At 39.4% G+C, this 21,683-nt stretch overlaps 1 protein-coding gene across 2 annotated transcripts; it reads right to left on the reverse strand.

The window, feature by feature from the left end:
- Positions 1-1,132: 1,132 nt before the first annotated feature.
- On the reverse strand, positions 1,133-20,007 carry fbxw11a (F-box and WD repeat domain containing 11a). Of its 2 annotated transcripts, XM_028459369.1 has the most exons (14): positions 19,869-20,007; positions 17,401-17,505; positions 13,364-13,432; positions 12,716-12,935; positions 12,395-12,581; positions 12,161-12,251; positions 10,333-10,470; positions 9,534-9,652; positions 7,640-7,889; positions 7,400-7,518; positions 2,720-2,830; positions 2,567-2,645; positions 2,318-2,476; positions 1,133-2,222 (listed from the first exon to the last, which is right to left on the reverse strand). In XM_028459369.1, the coding sequence occupies exons 1-13, from the start codon at positions 19,905-19,907 to the stop codon at positions 2,321-2,323; spliced, it is 1,683 nt and encodes a 560-aa protein (XP_028315170.1). In that variant the 5' UTR covers positions 19,908-20,007; the 3' UTR covers positions 1,133-2,222; positions 2,318-2,320. The 2 variants fall into 2 exon arrangements, with proteins under 2 accessions (XP_028315170.1, XP_028315171.1); XM_028459370.1 differs by lacking the exon at positions 17,401-17,505.
- Between the last annotated feature and the right edge of the window lie 1,676 nt (positions 20,008-21,683).

Below are 21,683 nucleotides of genomic sequence, written 5' to 3' on the forward strand. Positions count from 1 at the left end.
CAAATTCAATATACAGTGGGTACGGAAAGTATTCAGACCCCTTTAAATGTTTCACTCCGTGTTTCATTGCAGCCATTTGCTAAAATCAAAAAAGTTCATTTTATTTCTCATTAATGTACACTCAGCACCCCATCTTGACAGAAGAAAAACAGAAATGTAGATTTTTTTTGCAAATTTATTAAAAAAGAAAAACTGAAATATCATATAAAAGCCCTCATGGTTTTCCAAAAAAAAAAAAAACACATGAAAGACTCCCAGACTATGAGAAATAATATTATCTGGTCTGATGAGATCAAGCTTGAACTTTTTGGCATTAATTGTAAGCGGTGTGTGTGGAGAAAACCAGGCACAGCTCATCACCTGCCCAATACAATCCAAACAGTGAAACATGGTGGTGGCAGCATCATGCTATGGGGGTGTTTTTCAGCTGCAGGGACAGGATGACTGGTTGCAACTGAAGGAAAGACGAATGCTGCCACGTACAGAGAGATCCTGGAAAAAAACAACCTCTTCCAGAGTGCTCAGGACCTCAGACTGGGCTGAAGGTTTACCTACCAACAAGACAATGACCCTAAGCACACAGCTAAAATAACAAAGGAGTGACGTCGGAACAACTCTGTGACCGTTCTTGACTGTCCCAGCCAGAGCCCTGACCTAAACCCAATTCAGCATCTCTGGATCATGAACATGGCTGTCCACAAACGTTTACCATCCAACCTGAGAACTGGAGAGGATCTGCAAGGAGGAATGGCAGAGGATCCCCAAATCCAGGTGTGAAAAACTTGTTGCATCATTCCCAAGAAGACTTATGGCTGGACGACCTCAAAAGGTGCTTCTACTCAATACTGAGCAAAGGGTCTGAAAACATATGATCATGTGATATTTCAGTTTTTCTTTTTTAATAAATTTGTAGACATTTCTGGTTTTTTCTGTCAAGATGGGGTATTGAGTGTACATTGATGAGAAATAAAATGAACTTTTTTGATTTTAGCAAATGGCTGCAATGAAAAACAGTGAAACATTAAAAGGGCTCTGAATACTTTCCATACCAACTGTAAAACTTAACATGTATCCATGTTACAGTTGGCTCAACACACCACCAATGTCAAGTACTTTATTCACAATAAGGTCATTTTCTTCTTTAAAAAATCATTTTAATATACAACACAATTTTCAACAAGACAACTCAGTTTACAGCTAAATTTGAGCTCTTGAATTCCAGCTTCTCTCATAACCAAAGCAAGCAGGTAGCTGATGTGAAATAGAAAAATGGCATGAAGTGGACAGATGAACAAGGGTTAGAGGAAAAAAAAAAAAATGAGGAAAAAAGACAAGTCCGCGAGAAAGAGAAGGGAGAGAAGAAGAAGAGCTATGCAGATAAGGACATCTGTACTAGAAACAAAATACTCCAATAAAATTAGAAAATGATAATTAAAAAAAACTGTAAGAAAGAAAGAGCAAAGAGAAAAAAATGGAGAGGTACCGGGACGCTGTATCCAAGGCAACCTCACATGCATGTCTGACATTTCTTCTGTTCCGCTGTTTTTCCTTAAGTCCACATACATAAACGCACACTGTTTTGTGTGCGCACCCCCGTAGTTTTAAGCGAATGTGCATCACTTGGGGGTTGCAGGGATGGGCCATTGTGGGGTGCTTGGGTTGGGTGGAGGAGACGGGGAGGAGTGAGAGGGAGCGGGGGACACAATCCCAAATGCATTACTCCCTCATTCACTCCCTCCTGAAAAAGAGTTTGTCTCCTGTATCACAGCTCCGGTCATCCCCTGTCCAACAGCGCCACAGGGTGTCTGTGTGCGAGTGCATTTGTGTGGGATATATAAATTTACCTGGGGAGGAAGGGTGGGGGGGGGAGATGCACCATGGACCTGACCTGTATAAGGTTTGAGGTTGAAACTGTCAATTGTTTACTTTACAAAGTATAAATTAGGAGTTGAAGGTAAACTTCCCAGGAGAGTTGCACTGCATCTGTAGTGGGAACTCTTCATCAATGTTGACCTCTGTGTGCGTCTTGTGTACTGACAGGCAGTGGGCACAAGCTTGGAGTTTTGTCAGAGCGGGTAGAGAGGGGGGGAGGGGAGCAGGGCCAGTGGGAAGAAGGACGAGGAAAGAGGGACAAAGAGGGCCTCCTTTCCACAACGACAGATGCACCCATTGGCCAATCAGCCCAGGGTTCCACCAACAAAGTGTTAAACGGGCGCTGCCACCTGGGAAAGGAAGCAAATGCATCAACTTCACTAGTTTGTTTGTTGAGTTTTAGAAATGCATGTAGTGTTTTTAGTCAAAACCAGTTGGACAGTACCTGCTATCTCGAAATGTACGTGTAGGTACGGGAAGGAGATCGTCCCTCTGGGTTGGGTGAGACGTTCAGGAAATCCCAGATCAGGATGGTATCGTCATGAGAACTGCTGATGATCTGAAACTCGTCGAACTGTAGACGAAACACTCTGCCAGAGTGCTCCTGGAAAACAATCAACAGAACTCTCTTGATCCAACTGTGTTTGAAGAACGGGAGTAAAGGATGTAGATGAAGGTGAAAGAAAGGACTCACCACTAGAGTGCGCAGACATAATGTGCTGGCAGGTGCTCGTGGGTCCAGGGCCGCCTGTAGGTCCCACACCTTAATTTTACTGCAGGAAACAATGTGTTGGATTAAAAACAGAACTCCAACGTCTGCTCAAAACTCTTCTTTGTCGATGCTCACCCATCGTAGGCTCCGCTGACTATCCTTTTGTTGTCAAAGCGAATGCAGCGCACCAACTCCTCGTGACCTTCAAGCACTCGCAAACACGCCCCACACTCAATGTCCCATAACCTGCAGAGGGAGACGCTTTGGTAAACAAACTACAATGGGCAGGTCCAAGGACATTTACATGGGAGCAAGGGCCAAAATAACCAAATTATGCTAAATGTCATCTTGTTGGAAAAAGTGATGATGGAAATGCTCCTCCTCACAGAGCTTTTTCTGGAGCAGCTAAAATGTAACTAAACAAAACTACAAGTTCATTTTTGAGGTACTTTGTCCTTGACAAGGTGACTAGGGCGCTATCAAAGGGAGAAGAGGTTCACAATTCAATCTATTTGACAATGAGAGTTGAAATACTACAAACAGGACTATTGACAAAACAACAATCAAGGTTCCCACACTTTTTTAATGAAGATTTTTCAAAACTTTTCACCAAATTTTCCTGACTTAGTTCTGAAGCACTAAGATCTTTTTTTGCGTATGCATTACCTGGTTTTTAGCATATGTCAGCTGAAGTGATCATACCTACGCACAGTTTTATAAATTACATGGAGAGTGAAATTGTGAGATCTTGATTCCCCCTCAATTATGCTGCCGGTATGCAGCACTTTCACATTGAGGTAATGCTTAACATCTTTGAGGTTTAACATATTTACAAAACAGTTCAAATATTCTTTAACTTTTCAAGACTGGAAAATTGTTTTTTCAAATTCCATAACTTTTCCAGGAATTTCATGACCATAGAGACTCTGAACAATGTCAAACAAATTAAAATTACAGCAGTGTACACACAAAGATAATTGGGCCATTTTATTTTTACTTATGTTTTATAAGCTTACTCTGAGGTCCGAGGTTTGTTAACAGTGAATTTGTCCTGATAATTGGCTCTAAGATGGTCGGGGCAAATAATTATAAAAGAATGTAACTTGCTCAGTATTTACGACCAAAATCCTACTGTGAGTCTGTGACTCATTAGCCGGCGATTCGTCTTGCCAATCAAGAAGCGAGCTGACTGATGACCATGTAATGCTGCGTTCAAGGCAACTTGGAACTCAATGGTTCTGAGTTTAAAATTCTGACTTCCGAGGTTAGCGGCAGCATGTAGAAATATTTCAAACATGGCTGACCATGTTACATTTCTTACAAAGTAAGAGCTCCGACTTCAGGTGTTCCAAGTAATTTTTTCAAGTAGGAGGTTGGAAATTCCAGAGTGTAGATATGTTTGGAATGCAGCATTAGATTAGATTAGATTGGTTTATTTGAAAGGGGACAGTGCAATTTCATATAACACATGAACAAACATGGTTAAAAAAAGCCAGAATTAGCCAGAAGGTTATTTTTCATCTGTAGTCCCCTGGCCAAGATGTAAAAAGGCATTAAAATACAAGCATGACAATACATTTACAAGTCAATAACAACAATAACAGTACCTGTTACAATATTAAAACACACAAAAAACATGTTACAATATTAAAACACACAAAAAAAACGTGTTCAAAAGGCTACGTTATCTAATACAAAACAATGCAGCGCAACATGCTCGACTTTTAATGTTGGCAGACGTACTGTACATGTTAATAAGACAAATTTTAAATTTTTTTGTGAAGGCCTTGTAAGTGGTTAGCTGTTTAACCTCCTCAGGTATTGAGTTCCACTCAGCAGCGCCCCTAACTGACCAGGCCCGATCGACTGAAAGCACTCCTGCGCAGAGGGATGACACAATCACCTCTTACAGAGCCTCGAGTGACGCGCTCAGAGCTGTTTCTTTGGCTGACGAACTCTGCCAGAGGAGCTGGGGCCAAATCATTTGTTACTTTGTATATGAGACTCAGATCTGCAAATCTATGGAGACTGTCCCAATTTAAAAGGTTGTACTTTTTTAGGATTGGACAGTGATGACAGCGCCTTGGTTTTCTATCCAAGACTTTCATGGCTTGTTTGTATAATGCTTCCAAAGTTCTTTTTGCACTCTGACGTGCCTGAGACCAACTTGTTTGGCAGTAGTTAAAGTGGCTGAAAATCATGGAATGTAGAAAAATTATTGCAGCTTCGGTTGACATTTCATTTCGGATTGAGCGGAAATTTGCTACATTAAACTCAATATTTTTACCATATTTGTCAATATGGGCTTTAAAGGAGAAGTGAGAATCTATTACTAACCCAAGGTATTTGTATTGATTTACAATTTGTAATTTTTCTCCAGCAACTAGTATGTCAGGATTAGATGAGGCTCTCTTGGTTTTACTGAAAAACATACCTACAGTTTTCAAAGTATTTAGCTGCAGGCAGTTCTCCTGCAGCCAGGATGTGACAACAGTCATTGCTTTGGTAAGTTTATCTGCAACAATGTCCTTGGAGCGACCATCAACAAATACAACGGTGTCATCTGCATACATCAAACATTCAACTTCAGAGCAGACAGTCAGCAAATCATTAATATAAAGGCTAAATAAGAGGGGCTCTAATATTGAGCCCTGAGGAACCCTGGTGGTTAGCCTAAGAGACTCAGACTTGCTGTTGTTAATACAGATTGAGTACGATCATGCAGGTATGATTCAAACCAGCTCACAGTGTCATGAGAGAAATTAAATTGTGAGAGCTTAGTTAGTAGAACAGAGTGGTTTACTGTGTCAAAAGCTTTCCTGAGATCTAAGAATACTGCCCCTACTACTCCACCCTTGTCAAGAGAAGATTTGATTTTCTCAATATAAAGGCATGTAGCCGTTTCAGTGGAGTGTTTGGATCTGAAACCAAACTGCATTGTGTGGAAAGAGGGGAAGCTACTGTTTAAGTACTGGACAATCTGCTCAGCCACCCATTTTTCTGCAACTTTGGAAATGGCTGGAAGAATGCTTATAGGTCGGTAGTTATTTAGAGAAGTTGAAACAAAAGATTTAAAAACTGGTGTAACAATAGCAGATTTCCAGGCCTTTGGAAAGTGACCACTGGAAATTGAAAGATTAATGATAGAAGCAACAGGAGTAGCCAGAGCGGATCCCAAATCTTTGAGCATGTTCGTGTCCATTCCAAATACATCCCTGGCCTTAGATGGTTTGAGGGTTTTAATTATGTTAATGGCTTTGGTCTCAGTGATGTTTGATATGAAAAAAGACTGTGTTGCAGACAATGAGTATTCTTTTTTGTTTTACTGTGAAGTTCCCAGAGATTTCTGCTACAGAATCAAAAAAAGTAGTTGTTAAAGGCATCAGCTATTACCTTGGGTTCTGTTGAAATGTCTCCATTTAGTTCAATTTGCATTTGTTTTGTCTTATTTCTGAGGGAGTCACCTGTCAGTTTTTTGATATAATGCCAGGTTATTTTAGAATTTCCACATGCACTATTCAAAACAGTGATGAAAAAGTCAGCTTTAGATTTTCTTATTTCTTTCACTACTCTGTTTCTTAAAGAGATAAATTGATGTCTGTTATATCCTGATTTTACAGCCAACTTCAAGAAATTATCTCGTTCTTTCATCAGTTTCAGAATAGATTGATTTACCCAGGGAAGACCATTTTTTTCAGCCCTTAATTTAATTTTCCGTGTAAATTGTGTAATAATTTGCTGTATTTTGTTGGAGAATTGAGAACACTTCTTGTCCAATTTACATCATTGATTGAGTCCATGAAGGTTTGTTGTTCCTGCTTTGGTATCCTAAAGGATTCTGTGGCTGGCAAAGATATTAAACGCTTTTTATTTAATTTTCTGGTGACCACGATGAGATTGTGGTCAGACAATCCAGTAAGCATATTGTAAGATTTCAAAATCCTTTCTGGCCTGTTTGTAAAAGCTAAATCAATTTGAGTGCTCGTAGAGTTTGTAATTCTCGTGGGGCCTTTAATCACCTGAGCCATATCCATTTTATCCATGACCTTTTTCAAGTTTTTCCTGATTTGTTTGACTTCCCAATTAACATTTAGGTCACCCAATATTATAAGTTCTTTTTCAATGTTGAGTTGTTCATAAAAATCTGCATTTGAAAAAGGAGGTCTATACATAACCACAAGAGTGAAGGACATTTGCTGTGACAAAGTTACATTTAAACCAAGAAATTCCAAATCATTCTCATCTGCAATATGAATTTCATTAGAGATAAAAGTGTCCTCGGCATAAATCATGACCCCCCCTTTGAACCCTGTCTGTCTTTACGAAACATTTTATAACCGGGTATAGATATTATTGCGGAGGGTGAGGCTTCATGAAGCCAGGTCTTAGAAAGGGATAGAAAGTCAATATTAGAGTCAGTAAGTAGGTGGCGGACTTGATCACTTTTTGACTTGATACTTCGTATATTCAAATGTGCACATAAAATTCCTTTTGGTTTAATTCTTGAGTCCCAAACTAATTTAGAGTTATTATTAGATCGCATTGTTAGATTTTCTTTGATCACGTGTGATTTCTGGCCTGGAGGAAGATCAGAGGTGGGACACAACGGTTACATGTGGGGTTCTGCGTTGAGATTATCTTCATGTGTGTGGTTTGTAACAGATAAAAAAAATCTCATCTAGTTTAGATCATCTTTATGTGATTACCCAGCTTAAGACAAACCATCAAACAGCCTCTGAAAAACTGCTGCAGTCAAAGATCATTGACTGCATAAGTAAGACTCAATTCATACAATGTTTAAAATCTCACACTAACCGAATTGTGTTATCGGATGAGCCGCTGACCACCAGACGATCTCTGTATTGTAAACAGGCAATCCCTCTTTTATGACCATTTAGGGTTCGCACAAACTCACATGTGCTTGTGTTCCAAACCTACAGAAAGGAAACCCAGAGAAAAAGAGAGGGATCAGAGCGATTGTAGACTGTAAAGTTAATTCTGCTTCTAAAACCTGAGTAACGCTCAACTAGAAATGGGTTCTTCAGCTCTGGTTACCTTGATGGTGCGGTCCCCTGAGGCAGACACAATATATTTGTCATCAAAGTCAACCACATTGACGGCGGCCCGGTGCCCCACCAGGACCCGGCGTAGGCTGATGTCAGTGGGCGAGGCCATGTCCCAGACTGCGATGGAACGGTCCTTGGAGCAGGTGACCATGAGGCCGTTTGCAAAACGCAGGTGGAGAACGGCTTCATTGTGATGGATCAGTGTGTTCAGTACCTCGCCACTCGTTACTTCCCAAACCCTGTGGGGGGGGAGGAGGGGAAGCAGGACAATGAAAGGACAGAAACCCAACCACAAAGGAAGGTTTGTAGAGCAAATAACTAAAGAAATATTGGAATGATGAGAAAGCAGGAAAAAGATCAAAATGGTAAAGAAAGAGAAGTCAAAGTAGGTGAAGCGCAAAAATGAAGAAAAACAAACTAAAACACAGAATGAAGAAGAGAAAGAAAAAGGAGGGCTATGGAAAAGACTTGTAATGACAGAAAAGGGATTAGAACAGAGGCACAACCTAATTGCCTTCATAATTAAGAACAGCTCAGATTACATGTGTGCAAGAACACACACATGTGGCTGTAGAGAACATGTGCCTGAGTCCAATGCAGAACACACTGGAAAAGCTGACAATCAAACTAAGAAACAAAGTGCCTGACAGGCTTTTGCGAAGGATGTGAAGTCAGATTTTCCTTGGATGCTGCCCAGGGTGAACGCCTGACGTGTGAAGTAATACGAGAATGATGTTGACCTTGTGTGTGCAGAAGCCAAACGAGTGTCAACATTGACACAGGTTTGTAAACATCTGGATTCCGATTCCTTAAAACACCTTTCAACAGATTACAATTATAGTTTGCTTTTTTCCTTGGCAAACAATTGATCTAGTGTTTGACTCTGCAGTGTGAATACATATGTATGCTTTTCAGAGGCATGATGAAGAACAAATTATTTGTTATTTCAAGAATATTCTAAAGTTGTGAGAGACCAGCTAAATATAGTGATGGCCTCATAGATTTTCTTAAAAAAATAAAATAAGGAACTTTAATTACTAACACTGTCAACATAATGACAGTAAAGCCACTGATTGTGTGTTGTCTGTCATTTTGTGTGTGTTTTTTTTTATTGTTTGTTCTTTTTATTATTCAATATATTTTTCTCTTATTTTGCCTTGTTGGTATTATTTACATTATTCTCTCTGTGTGTGTTTTGGGTGTCGTTTGGTTGTTTCTTGTGTCGTTTTGTTGGTTTCTCTGTCATTTTTGTGTATTTTGTAGTGATCTTGTGTATTTTTCTCCCATTTAGTGTGTCTTTGTTGTAGTTTTGCATGTTGCTGGTAATAGTAAGTATTTTTCACTGGGTGTGTGTATTTTCAGTGTCATTTTGTGTATTTTGTTGTTGTTTGCCTGTTCTTTTTATTATTCTGTTTATTTTTCTCTTATTTTGTGGTATTATCATTTTTAACTAAAAATAAAAATTATAAACCCTCATATATTAATGCATTCATTTGTTAATTTTCTTCTCTCTCTTAAGTACCCCCTGTAGTGCCATCGCGTACCCCTAGGAGTACACTTACACCCATTTTAGAAACACTGCTCTGAAGGACTGGATTGGTCCCTCTGGCCTTTAGTGCCCTAAAAAAATTGATGTCTGAATACAGCACAGGCGGATGTAAATAGGAGCGTCAAGGGTCAGGGGTGTTCTGCGAAAGCCCTTTCACATTCTGACCAATGAAGGGTGTTGGTGATTAAATCATTTACGCGGTTAAAACTGGATTACCACTGCCTCTGCTACAGGATAAAGGGAACACTGTCCTAATTGGGACCGCACACCAAACTCCCAGCAGGTCGCAATACAGCAACCCTCCCTACTGCAAACTGAAGGATGTATCTCATACCTGACAGTTGAATCCGATGACCCAGTGACAATAACCCTTTCATCGTACTGGAGACACAACACTGAGCCTGTGTGACCGGTCAGTATTTTTAGACACTCCAGAGACTGTTTATCCCAAATCTAAAAGAAGAAAGAGGAGAATTAGGAGGACGAGGACAATCGTGAGTGCTTTTGACCAGAGGATGTACAGAAAGTGAATGAACAAATGCTTTCCAAAAGCACTTAAACTTGAGTCAGGCTAAGAATGGCCTGATTATTACAACAGTGTTCATGCCCTAGTTCCCTACTGCTGAGCTTGGTTCTCTGTTTATCAAAAGAAAAAAAAATCCATTGAGCTCTTCATGAGCTTGCGTCAGCCAACTCTGTAACAATAAGACAAAACTGTTCTTCTCCTATTCAACCCCCTCCCTCATCATTTCGCTCTTTCAGAGACCTGGGCCTTTTTATCCCATCACTCACCCGTCTTCAGCCCCGGTCTCTGCAGCCTTATCCGATAACCCCAACAATTATATAAATATATTTATATATAAACACTGAGCCTGCTTAGAAAAGCACACAATTCATTAATGTATTGTGCGCACACAAATTGAGACCAAATAACCACACATACAGTGAGGATATCTCCACTAACCCTTCCTCTTTGAAAAACTAATGAGAGAAATATGAATTACTACAATAAAGCTCTGACATCTATAGGAAACACTTTGATTAAAATGTATATGGCCAGTAATTAACTTTTTAAAAGCCGTTGTGTACACACACGTTCTGCCTCAAGTGTGAGATGTTTGGAGCTCACTCACCTTGATAGAATTGTCCCTAAGGCCACTGATGATCTTGTCATCGTCGTACTGGAGACAGTAAACTCCTTTGCTATTTTCTGAGCGACACTGAATCCTCTGTAGGTTGTGTCTGCCACATCGCCAGTTAGCCTCAATAGTCTGTCAGGATTACACCAGAGGAAATTAGATGGATAAAACATGGGGGACAGGAACATAACAGGGAAGTCAGTGTTAAAAAAAGAAGTTTGTCCATTCATTGCTGCATTTAGAGTGAATGAGAGAGCTGCCAATTTAGGTGAGAAAAAGGCTAATATGATAGCTTTCTAGGGCTGCCAACTTTGGTTGTTTAGTCGACTATATGGTCGATGCCGTTGTGGTCGTCCAAGATTTCCATTGGTCAACCAGCAATGGTATCAGTTTCAATACCGTAAAAATAAATAAATGCACCACACTTATATAGGTGATAAGGATTAAATATCAATATAATGTATTTAATACCTAAACATGATTCTATGTCCAGCAATAGCTGTGTCAGTGCGTGCTGCGCTGCAAAAAAAAAAAAAAAGAGAAAAAAAAGTGTTGTGTTATGTTTCAGCTGTCACAGCGCAGTGTGTTGTCATCAGAGCAGAGAGGGAACAAATTAAGACAGGCTTCAAACAAGCATCCACTATTGAATCAATCTTTTTTCTGAACAAGAACATGGATTATCCTTATAGTTGATACGTGGATAATGTAAATAGATCCTCTGTCTCTGGCGCCGCGGGCACACTGCGCACCTGTGTTTGACGTGCGTTGTTTCCCCGTGTGCTGATCTGATGTTGACATTGTATTGTATCACTAAAAGCAGGCTTACCACTATATCAAATGTAAATATGTAATTTGCATGAGAAAAATAAGTTTTAATTGTCGGTTTCAGGTTGGGCTCGGATATAAATACCTAATGTCTGTCGGACCTGTAGGTTTCACTTTGGCTTTGTCGGGTTCTGGTCAAAGCTTGAATAAGGTTCATATCATAAATGGTCTGTGTTTAAAAGCAAATCTGCACCACAAAACAAAATATTTGTCTCTTTTTCTTTCTCCTCGTCCTTTTTTTGGTCGACTAATCGCTACATGTGCTATGGTATTGGTCGACCAACCATTTCCTTGTTTGACGACAGCCCTATACCTTCTTGCTAGATGGATGATTCTACAAATATGGAAAGAGTCATTGCTACCCACATATGTAGGCTGGGTCAGAGAGGTCACATACTTTATTCAATTAGAGAAGATTTGTTACTCTACAAGGGGATCAATACAAACATGGAAAATATGAATGCAGATGACATTTGTTGATGTGATATGATTGTACTTATATTATTGTATTTTATTGATTATCATTTTTTACTTTTTTTTGTTTTTTTTTTATGTGTGCGTCTTGTGAACTGCAATTCCTGAGTTATCTGGCCTTCTGTTATAGGGTGGGATGGGAAGGGGAAAATGAAAATGTATATGTAGAATGATGCTATCTGTGCTATTCAAAAATAAAAACACTTTTCTGCATCAACAAATCAAAGCAAAAATACAGATTAAACAAACTCAAATGTGACATTAAGGTATGTAAATTTTAGCCATTAATAGTGCTGCAGCGGTCCAGAATATTATCACTCTGCTCCTGTGCTCCTTATATTGAGTGGCTGCGATTTAAGTAATGGAGTGTGAAATACGACTGCTGGTTTAATAAACACTGAATATAAAAAAAAATAAACATCCTAACTTCAAGAATAAAAAGGCCAAACCAGAATGCAGAATGCTGCATTTGTAACAAGCGGAATGAATGAATGAAACACTTCAGTCGGTTCACGTCTCTTACCTCTATGTCTTGAATGATCTTAGGATAAAGGGAGTGATAGTATGAGTTGGGTGGGACTTCTGCTGTGCGGTTCTTGAACAAATATTTCTCCCTGAGGGAAGGAAAACATGAAATTCATGAGTAATAAGATTTTTTTAAATGATACTGACAAGATGCACTTCATATTTTTGTTTCACATTCTTTACTGTAAGAAAGTTACAAAATAGCATTTAAAAATAAATCTATTAATCTCACCACTGGTGTCTCTCAGACAGGCCCTTCCATAGGGGGTCAGTTCGGACCATGCGTTCGATGAGCTTCTTCCACAGCATTCCCTCAGAGATGACCCTCTGCCACTCTTTACACACGAGCTCTGCCGAGCATAGCGAGCGCGCATCCAGGAATGACAGGATGTTTTCTGCTATGTGATCCAAACCTTGAGCTACAAAAGGGCAATTGTGGACAGGAAATTAAAAGGACTGAATATTTTTTTGTAATTTTTTCCTCCAAATAATATCTAAATCACACAAAAACCATGGCACACATTTCAGTGTCTGAAAATATGCTTGTGTGTACCTGGCAGCGCAGTAATGAAATCTCTCTGCAGCATGGGTTTGAGGTAGGAGTTGATGTGGCCGTGCTGGTAGTGGCACATACGGGAGATCAAACGTTCAACAAACTCCACCTGCTCGGCCTCTGACCACTGGTCGAACAGGCCGATACAGTGCTCCTTCTCCTTCTCATAGTTCCCCTCTGACGGACGCTTGCGAGACCCAACGACAGGACCTTTACTAAGCTGGAAAATTAAACATAACATTACTTTTTTTGGTACAAACATAGCAAAATCTAAATAATTTTTTGCTATCATTTCAAACTTTAGTTAACAATATTCTAATCCATGTTAAAGCAGTACGTCAATTTCAGTCATGTACATAACTTCTTGACACAGCCGGTTCCGTTAAAAGACCAAACATAAGATGAGGGTGCCACTGGCATAGCAACTAGTAGAAAATGATCAGTCTTTGCAGAGCATAGTGTCATCAATGCCAAAGGATAATGTCAGGGTTGGAGTTTACACAACCCTCAATTGAAGGCAAAACTAATCCAATTACTGTATGAACAAAGTATCACAGAGTGACTGATTTGTTTGGTAGACAAAATATAAGATATACTGTATATACACTGACATAAAATTTCTATGTGAAAGTCAATAAAAAGACACACATTGATAACTGTATTTTTCTTTGGTGACAGATCATCGACGAGGTTCTGTGACTCCATCCCTGATGTGTTCTGTAAAAAGAAAGCAGAACAAAGAGGTGTGGGTCAGAATACCATCTCTTAAAGACTCTGTGAAACACAGGGCAGCAGTGTGGACTGTTTGTAATGCCAGAGTGCCTTGAACACAGCCAGCCAACAATAAGGTAACCAGGCGTACACGCAACGCCACATGCTGTATACACACGCACACAAAAGCTAAGTAAACTGAGCTCCACAACAAAAACAATGTCGCTTCTCTGATGTGGGCTCTGTAGTCTGCAACGGATATTAAAGAACAACATCTTGCGCCCATCACTGATATCTGCTCAGATATGACAACAATAGACGGCTCGGAGGCTCAACCACAAACATTGCAAAGAGAAAGCGCTAAGGGAAGCAGGTGTAAGTAGAACCCAGCAACCTATCACCATCCAGCATGAGAATATATGTAAAAAGGTTTTTAAAGGAGGCTTAAGATGATTTTTACACCAAGTGTCTTTATTTTTAAGACACACCAATAGCGATGTAACGATTAATCGTAAGGCAGTTAAAAATCGATTCATAGGTATCACGATTGATATCGATCTTCTGAAAATTGAATCGCAGTACTTTTTTTTAACCAGCAGAGGGCGCTATCAAGAAGTGTAGGCGGCGGGCGGAGTCTGCTAATTCTTTCTTTCTGGCTGCCTTCTACTCTTAAATATGTTAATAAATGATTCCTTACCCCTTTAGCACCGAAAGAATATCTGTAATAATACATGAATAACTGTAAAAGTCATGTTATTCTATTAGCTTTGTCTGCTAGCATAGCATCTCTTCTTCACTGCTAGATTAGCTGCATGCCAACCAACCACTGGGTTTCCAGCGCCCTCTGCTGGTCCAAACAAATATCTGACGTAAATACAGGGCAATGACGTTTTTTTTTTTTTTAAAGTCCAATTGTTAAGGCACAAAATAAATTTTCAGTTGCACTTTTAAAAAGAAAAATAACTATTATGCAGTTGGAATTGTTTATTATAGAACCAAATTTTAAATTAATAAGCTTCTTCTTCATTTGTATTATTCCTTTATTTATTTAATTCAAGATTTATTTTTAGTTAAATTGCATTATTTTGAATAGTTTATAAAGGGATTCTTTTGACAATGAAAAATAAAAGGAAAATAGTACAGTATTTTCTAGTTTCCCCCCCCCCCAAAAAAATAAAGGAATATTTTTCAATCATCATTTGTCTACAGTCTCATTTTGTAAAATAAATCGTGAGAGAATCGTATCGTGAACCCAGTATCGTGAATCGAATCGTTTAGGGAGTTGAGTGAATCGTTACATCCCTACACACCAATGTAAAATATATTTGCCACCAAATATTTCTAAGTAAGCAGAGACAATTAGACTTTTAGCTTCAGTACCTGCTAGTTCTGTAGCAGCTTGTGGGATTTGTTCCAATCCACTTTATTATTTATATAGCTCATTTTAAAAACAGGGGTTTATTAAAGTGCTGAACATAAAATGATGTACATAAAACAATCAATAACTGACAATAAAAATCCAAATGGGGCTAAGAACAATAAAACACACACACAAAAGAAACAAACAAAAAATCTAAACAAAATCAGACCATATAACTCGAGGTAAATTAAAAAGTGGCTTTTAGGGGGACTTAAAACTCAAACTTAAAAGACACGGTCCCTCCGAGTTTTTAACCTGGTTTTCTGGATTGTAAGAAAACTCCTCAGCAGCCACAAAAGCTCACATGGGGGGGGGGGGGGGTTATCGGACTGCATATAAAATCTCCGATATGAGCGGTCCGATAACTTTTTTTTGTTTTTGTCCCTGCCGTCAGTAGTTTCTACCACATACTGACAGTAAAAAATAACAAGTGAACTTGAATTGTTGAATCATTCTCTGTTTGAGTAACATCACTTGATCAAGCCTTTTCTAACATTCCACACTACAACATAAGTCATAAAAGTATGTATGATTCGTGCTGTTATCGTATCGGTTCGATATCGACTAATACTCAAGGCTGCAATATCGGTATCGTATCGGAAGTGAAAAAGTTGCATCTGGACTTCCCTATCTAAAATGGACAGAGAGCCTGTGAAGTGAAGCAAGGACAGGAGTGATGGGTTTGTGTTTGTTAGAGCACATCATGCTAAGTACACCCTGGACAAGACTATGGGAAGAAGTCAAGAGGACCTAGAGTAAACTTGTACACATTTTGGGAGAACATGTAAACCTGACAATCATCAAGTGACTCAAACACAGCCATGACAAAAAAGTGATCTTACAGACAGAAGCAACATGGGGATTCAGTGACCCGCTAAGCAAGACATAGCCGGGAATCAATCTGCAAACCTCATACACTCCCAGAGCCTGTCACCTGTGCCCTCCCACAATGAAACAATTATTCAACATATATATATACATTTTTTTTCTTTTTAAAGAAATTAATTGTTTAGCTAACTATATCACAGAATTGGTTGAATATTTAAAAATGTAGAACTACATACAACACCTTGTTGACACATCACAGCAACTGATAAAATAATCAAAGATCCCAAGGTGTCCAAACACCTTAACCTGTGAGACAAAAAGAGAAATTCAGCATCAACGTGCTTGAGGGTTGATGAATAAGGCTGAAAATTTTAATTTTGGCAGAGAAAAAAAAGTATTTACCCATGAGCTAGTAACAAAACCCAAAGGTGCTTCTGCAGAAACTAACAAATTAGTTTCTGTTTTCTACAGGTTGATACTTCAGTTCACAAGAATCATCTACTCCAGGGGTCCACAACATAGTACCCGTGGGCACCAGGTAGCCCACATGGACCATGTGAGGTGCCCTCAACCCTGTTCTGGAGCGCTCATCCCCCTGATTTACTTGCCAGGCTTCAAACCCACACAGATAAATACCGCTGACAGATGTATGTCTAACGTATGTATTAAATTAGCCAAAAAAAATAAAAAATAATATTAACTGAAACATTGTGACAAATGTGTCACAGATTTGGTATGTGGGCTGTGGTAAGACACGTTTTTTTAAAAACGCAAAGTGGATCTTTGTATAATTTAACCACTATGCAAGATTTTTTTTCAAAGTACAACATGTTACATGTTTTAAGATTATTTTAAGTTATTAGTGGCTAGTTAAATGTGAAACGTAATGAAAATGAAACATTGCTTAAATTCGGAGAAATATAGTTCTGCGCGTTGAAACTTTAAGTGAAAACTAAGTATTTAATAAGTGCTTTTTTAACTGGCAGCCTTCGGAATATTTCAGAAACGTTGGTCACCCCGATCTACTCTCTGTCATGGAAGTACATGCATACAAAAGCTGGGCGAAACATTCAAAATACAGAAAAGATGTCCAAGCTCCAACTTCAAAGCAGACAAGACAAGAAGACAAAATGGTCTTGTTGTTGATGAACATGCAAAGCAGAAAGCCAAGATACCCATACAGACAAACCAGTTTCAGCCAGGCAGGCAAGCAAACAAAAAAGGATGGAGCCTCTCAGAGTCCTTAAGCATATTAAAGCCACCTCCACCTCACACCTTCAGGAAGAAGGGAATAAGAGTCACTCCTTAAAGCGTGGTTGTCATCTTATACCTCCTGCAATCAGGCTTAGAAGCTAAAGCAGCAGTTTCTGTTACTTTCAGGATTAATTTTCAATCCACACCATAATAAAAGAAAATCAAACGGGTCAAATTTATTTTCTGTTCTTTTGTTTTTTTAAAACCATCAATGTCACAAATTGGCAAAGCTATTACTGGCAGAGCGTTAAGAGGACACAGCAGAGAGGACAATGAAAGTGGGCACTTGCAACAAGGTGGGAAAGACAACAAAAGGTGAGAAGGTAGGAGGGAGAGGGGGTGAGTGGCATCCAAGGTGGAATGACAAATGGTGTTGAGTGGGTGAAAAGGAGTGAAAGATGAGCAGATAATGAGGAAGGAAGGGAGGAGAAGAGGAGGAGGAGCAGCAGAATTAGGAGGAGAGAGGCAGAACCTGGTTGTGAGCCCGGGTGGAGGGGATGCTCTGCAGGCACCTGAGTGCACATAAACTCTCTGCCACCGAGGAGCAGCCCAGCCAGAGAGAGCGAGGCACAGAGCACTGTGTGAAAGAGAGAGAGAGAGAAAGAGAGAGAGAGAGAAAGAGAGAGAGGAAGGGAGGGAGGAGAACGGAGTGGACAGGGCGAGGGAGGAAGAGAAAAAGAGGAGCAAGAGACCAGGGATGGAAAGTAAGGGGAAAACAAGCAGGCAGGGTCAACGAGGGAAAGTTAAAAGCAAAACAGATGTGTGATTGTCAATGAGTGGACAGATGGGTGACGATGGTGGCGTGAGGGAATGGTGAGAGTATTTGGGAGCAAACAGAAACAATGGATGGTTGAAGAGGATTCCGTTTGAAGTTTAGAGTGTAATGGAAGGTGAGGAGAGAAAAACAAGAGAGGAGGTGGGGGATAGTGAGGGGAAAAAACAGAATTAGAGCTAAACACATTGGCACATTGAGCGCAGGAACAGCCACACAGGATACAGATGCATTAACAGACATGAACCTGGTGGGGACAGGTAGAGGAGGAGAGGGAGGGGCTTGATGATTAATTGCCAATTGCTCTATTATGTGTTAAATACAACCCCACCCACTGCTCTGCTTCCACACTCATGAGTAGTTAGTGAACAAGGCCAGAACAGAACCACTAAAAAATAATATACACACAATATAAAATCATATGGATTATAAACTGCATGGTTTCTCTGAAATAGAACTCAGCGTAAGGGTCAAGTGTAATACTAGCTTTGCCTTCACATGATGTTGGATTAAACATTATCTTAATCAAAACTTCTGAATAGACATACGCCCTATTTTCTTGGCTTTTTAAAACAATTACACACCATTAAAAAAAAAAAAAAAAAGATGATTACACAAACTGGGTTTTAAGTTAGGTGCATTCCCTTACTGTTATTATAAAGCACTACATTTGCTGAGTTTGCACCAAGAAGAAAAAAAAAAACAAAAAACTGGACTTCTTATGAAACCCACTGACCACTTCTACTATTAAAAAATAAATAAAAAAAACGTGTTTCACAGGGTTATAATGGGAGCAGAAAGTATCGCGATTAGAAGATACACAGCTGGGTTTGTATTTACTCCACATCCCCAAGATAAATCCATTCTCTTTGTGAACCACAACATGACGGGAAGATGGGGAAAAAGTGCTAAAGCAAATATATGATGTCCATCAGGGTGCTTTTGGACACTGGTGTGCTCTTTTAGTCATTTCATTATTAAGAAGACGTAAAAAAGAAACACAATTTCTCAATTTAAAATAATCAATATTAAATAACACTATATTGCATTGTGAATCGTAGTTTACTGTAGTTTGTTTAGAAAGACGTGATGGGTTAAATATTGAGTGTATCTGGGACTGGATTGAAACAAAAACAGGAAACCAGTTCATTAACAAATCTCACATTATTTCATTCCATGTTTAGAACCCAGCAACTTGGGCAAAATATTTTAACAGAAATAACCTGATAACTAATGGTATACTTAAATCCTGTCTGATAAACCACTGCTACAACTTATTTGACGTGTTACCGGCGACCACTCTGACCCTTACAACGTTGTTAGCCATTAGTGATAAAGGTTAGCCTGCTGCTCGGCTAATATAATCAGCTAATCGTATAAACGAGCAATATAAATCAAATGTAGAAGTTTATAAAGTACAACCACCTGCTTTAAGTTTCAAAACACATCGACACTTCCCTACAAACAACTACTGAAAAAATCGTGGTTTTGTCAAACAAAAGGTTGTCGAGTGTCGTTAGCATTTCCACCAGGTTAGCTGCTAGGCTAACTGCTCGTGCTAGCATCGTGTGAATGAAAAAGAAACACACTTCCTTCTACGCACTTTGTTGATATAAACAGAGCAGCGACATAGTGTGAAAGTTGTAGCCTCCTCCAATTACACTGAGCGTATTACACACTGCAGTAAATGTGACGGCTGTCTGTCTATCAGTCACATCATAAAACACGGCTTCTCATTGATGTACGTGCCTTCGTAGCCTTTTAGCCACGGTTAGCCGGGTTGCTAGGCTAAGCTAAGGCCCTGTTAAAGTGGCGCAGCGTCACCGCAGTGAGCGCTACCCCAAGAATCCTCCGCTGTCTTCGGCGGACGACTCAACACAACCGGGCCATTCCTCCGTTATCACGACTTCCCGCAAAAACCTACACAAGTGTTGCTCACATCTGACCACACTGCCTCGGTTATTTATGTGAATCTTATCCGCATGGAGAGCGTTCACAGTAGAATGTATGTATAAATTCAGGCCCTCCCTCTGATTTCCAGCCCCCCTCCTTTCTCCTCCACCTCTCCCGACAAGCAGTTACAGCCCATTCCTACTGTCGAATCGACACTTTCCCCAGTAACCACCGCACAGAGGTTGTTCAGTGTGCCGAATAAGGATAGGCCTTACCATCAATTCCACCGTTTTGTCCTCCATCTCCGGCTCCATGTTGACGATCCCCCCCGAAACTCGCTGTGAAAATGGAAACCCAGCCCTGCGTCGGCGGCCCGCAAATTTAGAGACGTCATTCACTCCTCTCAACCACACAGGGCAGTGTCAGAGGGTGGGTGGAGGGTAGGAAACGCCCACACAATGAAACACCGCCATGATTGGTTGGAATTTGACAAAAAGGGGCTGCGCTTAGCAGCTTTGCCTTTTATTGATTGGTCCATCATGCTACCAAGGCTTTCCCCGGTGACACCCCCAAACAAAAAGGCAAATGGATGAGGACGCTGTTGCTATCCTCATCAAGAATTAATACACCGAGGAAAAATCATTCGCATTGCAATGAGATGCTGCCAATCTGTCACTGTTTTAATGATCTGCAGAAAAAAAACAAATATTTATCGTTTCAAGTAGCTTGACAGAATCACTGACAGAAACGATCAGTTTCCATAGCCAGAAATTCATAATATTAGTTATAATTTTCTTGAAATGCTGACAAAGAATAAAACTAAGCCATAAGTGATTACATTAGGTTTATCAGATGCATTTTTTAAAAAAAAATTGTAATCCACAGATTGATGTGAGTGCGGTTCAGTTTTCAGCTTCACATGTAAATCTTCATATCTACCTCAATTCACACATTACCTCATCTCACCTTTGTTTAAGCTCCTCCCTTAACAGGCTTTTTAGGGTTCTTTATGTTCATCCATTCTCAAAACGAGACACCATACGGTCAATACTGATAACATGTTCATTCACTGCAGTGATTCACTTCCAACGTATTAGAAAATCTAATAATTTGTACATATAATTTGAGAATGGCTTTTGTAGACAATGTTGCATTTACTCTTTTTGAATATATTTCAAAATAATGTACAAAAAATGTACCAAATTTGCATAACTTGAATATATATATATATATATATATACATTTTATTTTTTTTCTTAAATCCAACGTTGCACGCCCTTGAACAAAGCAGCAGCTATGTTGAAACTCTCAGGTCAGTCTGATCCTGATGCGCTGATATATTTAAGGACCACACACACACACACACACAAACAGAGGTTCCTTGCTTTATAGATTTGAATATCATTTATCAAAAATTTACCACTTTTTAAAACTTGAGTATATATATATATAATTTTTTTTCTCAAAGTACTTTGGTGACAAGACTGAAATACTTAATGTCATTTTCCCACACATCCCACCAATCAATAGTGGGAAATAAATTCACTCAATGGAATCTCCTAAATTATTTAATTACTTATGTGACCACAGCCATGTATTCATTTCCAACAAAACAGTCATCCAGTAGAAGATTGAGACCACACTACATGAGGTAAAAATGGTTTTCAGCAGTTCAAATTTAATACTTTTTCCCCCACTTCTCTACAGAAACCCAGGTAAAAAAAATCCCCCACTCTCATAAAATACAGCAGCAGTTACCAGTAAAAAATGAAATGCAAAAAAAAAAAAAAAAAAGAGAGAAAGCATAGAAGGGAGAGAGAGTACGGATGAGGCAAAATAAAAAGGAAAAAAGATTTTCTTTTCTGCGAGGAGTCAGTCCCAAAAGTTCATCTTCAGACAGGGTTTATAATAAACAGAGAACTTGCTGTTTTGTTCATTCAAAAAAAGGAGAGGGGGAGGAGGGGAAGAAAAAGAACAAAAATGAGTCGCTTCCAATCCAACTATAGGAAGGAACCAGCACTCTAAGGCAGGGATTAATTCAGGAAGAGCTTTCTCCCTCTCCGGATGAAAGAAGATGTCACTCCTCTTCG

This window comes from Gouania willdenowi, chromosome 10 (assembly GCF_900634775.1).
Source record: "Gouania willdenowi chromosome 10, fGouWil2.1, whole genome shotgun sequence".
NCBI classification, from domain to species: Eukaryota; Metazoa; Chordata; class Actinopteri; order Blenniiformes; family Gobiesocidae; genus Gouania; species Gouania willdenowi.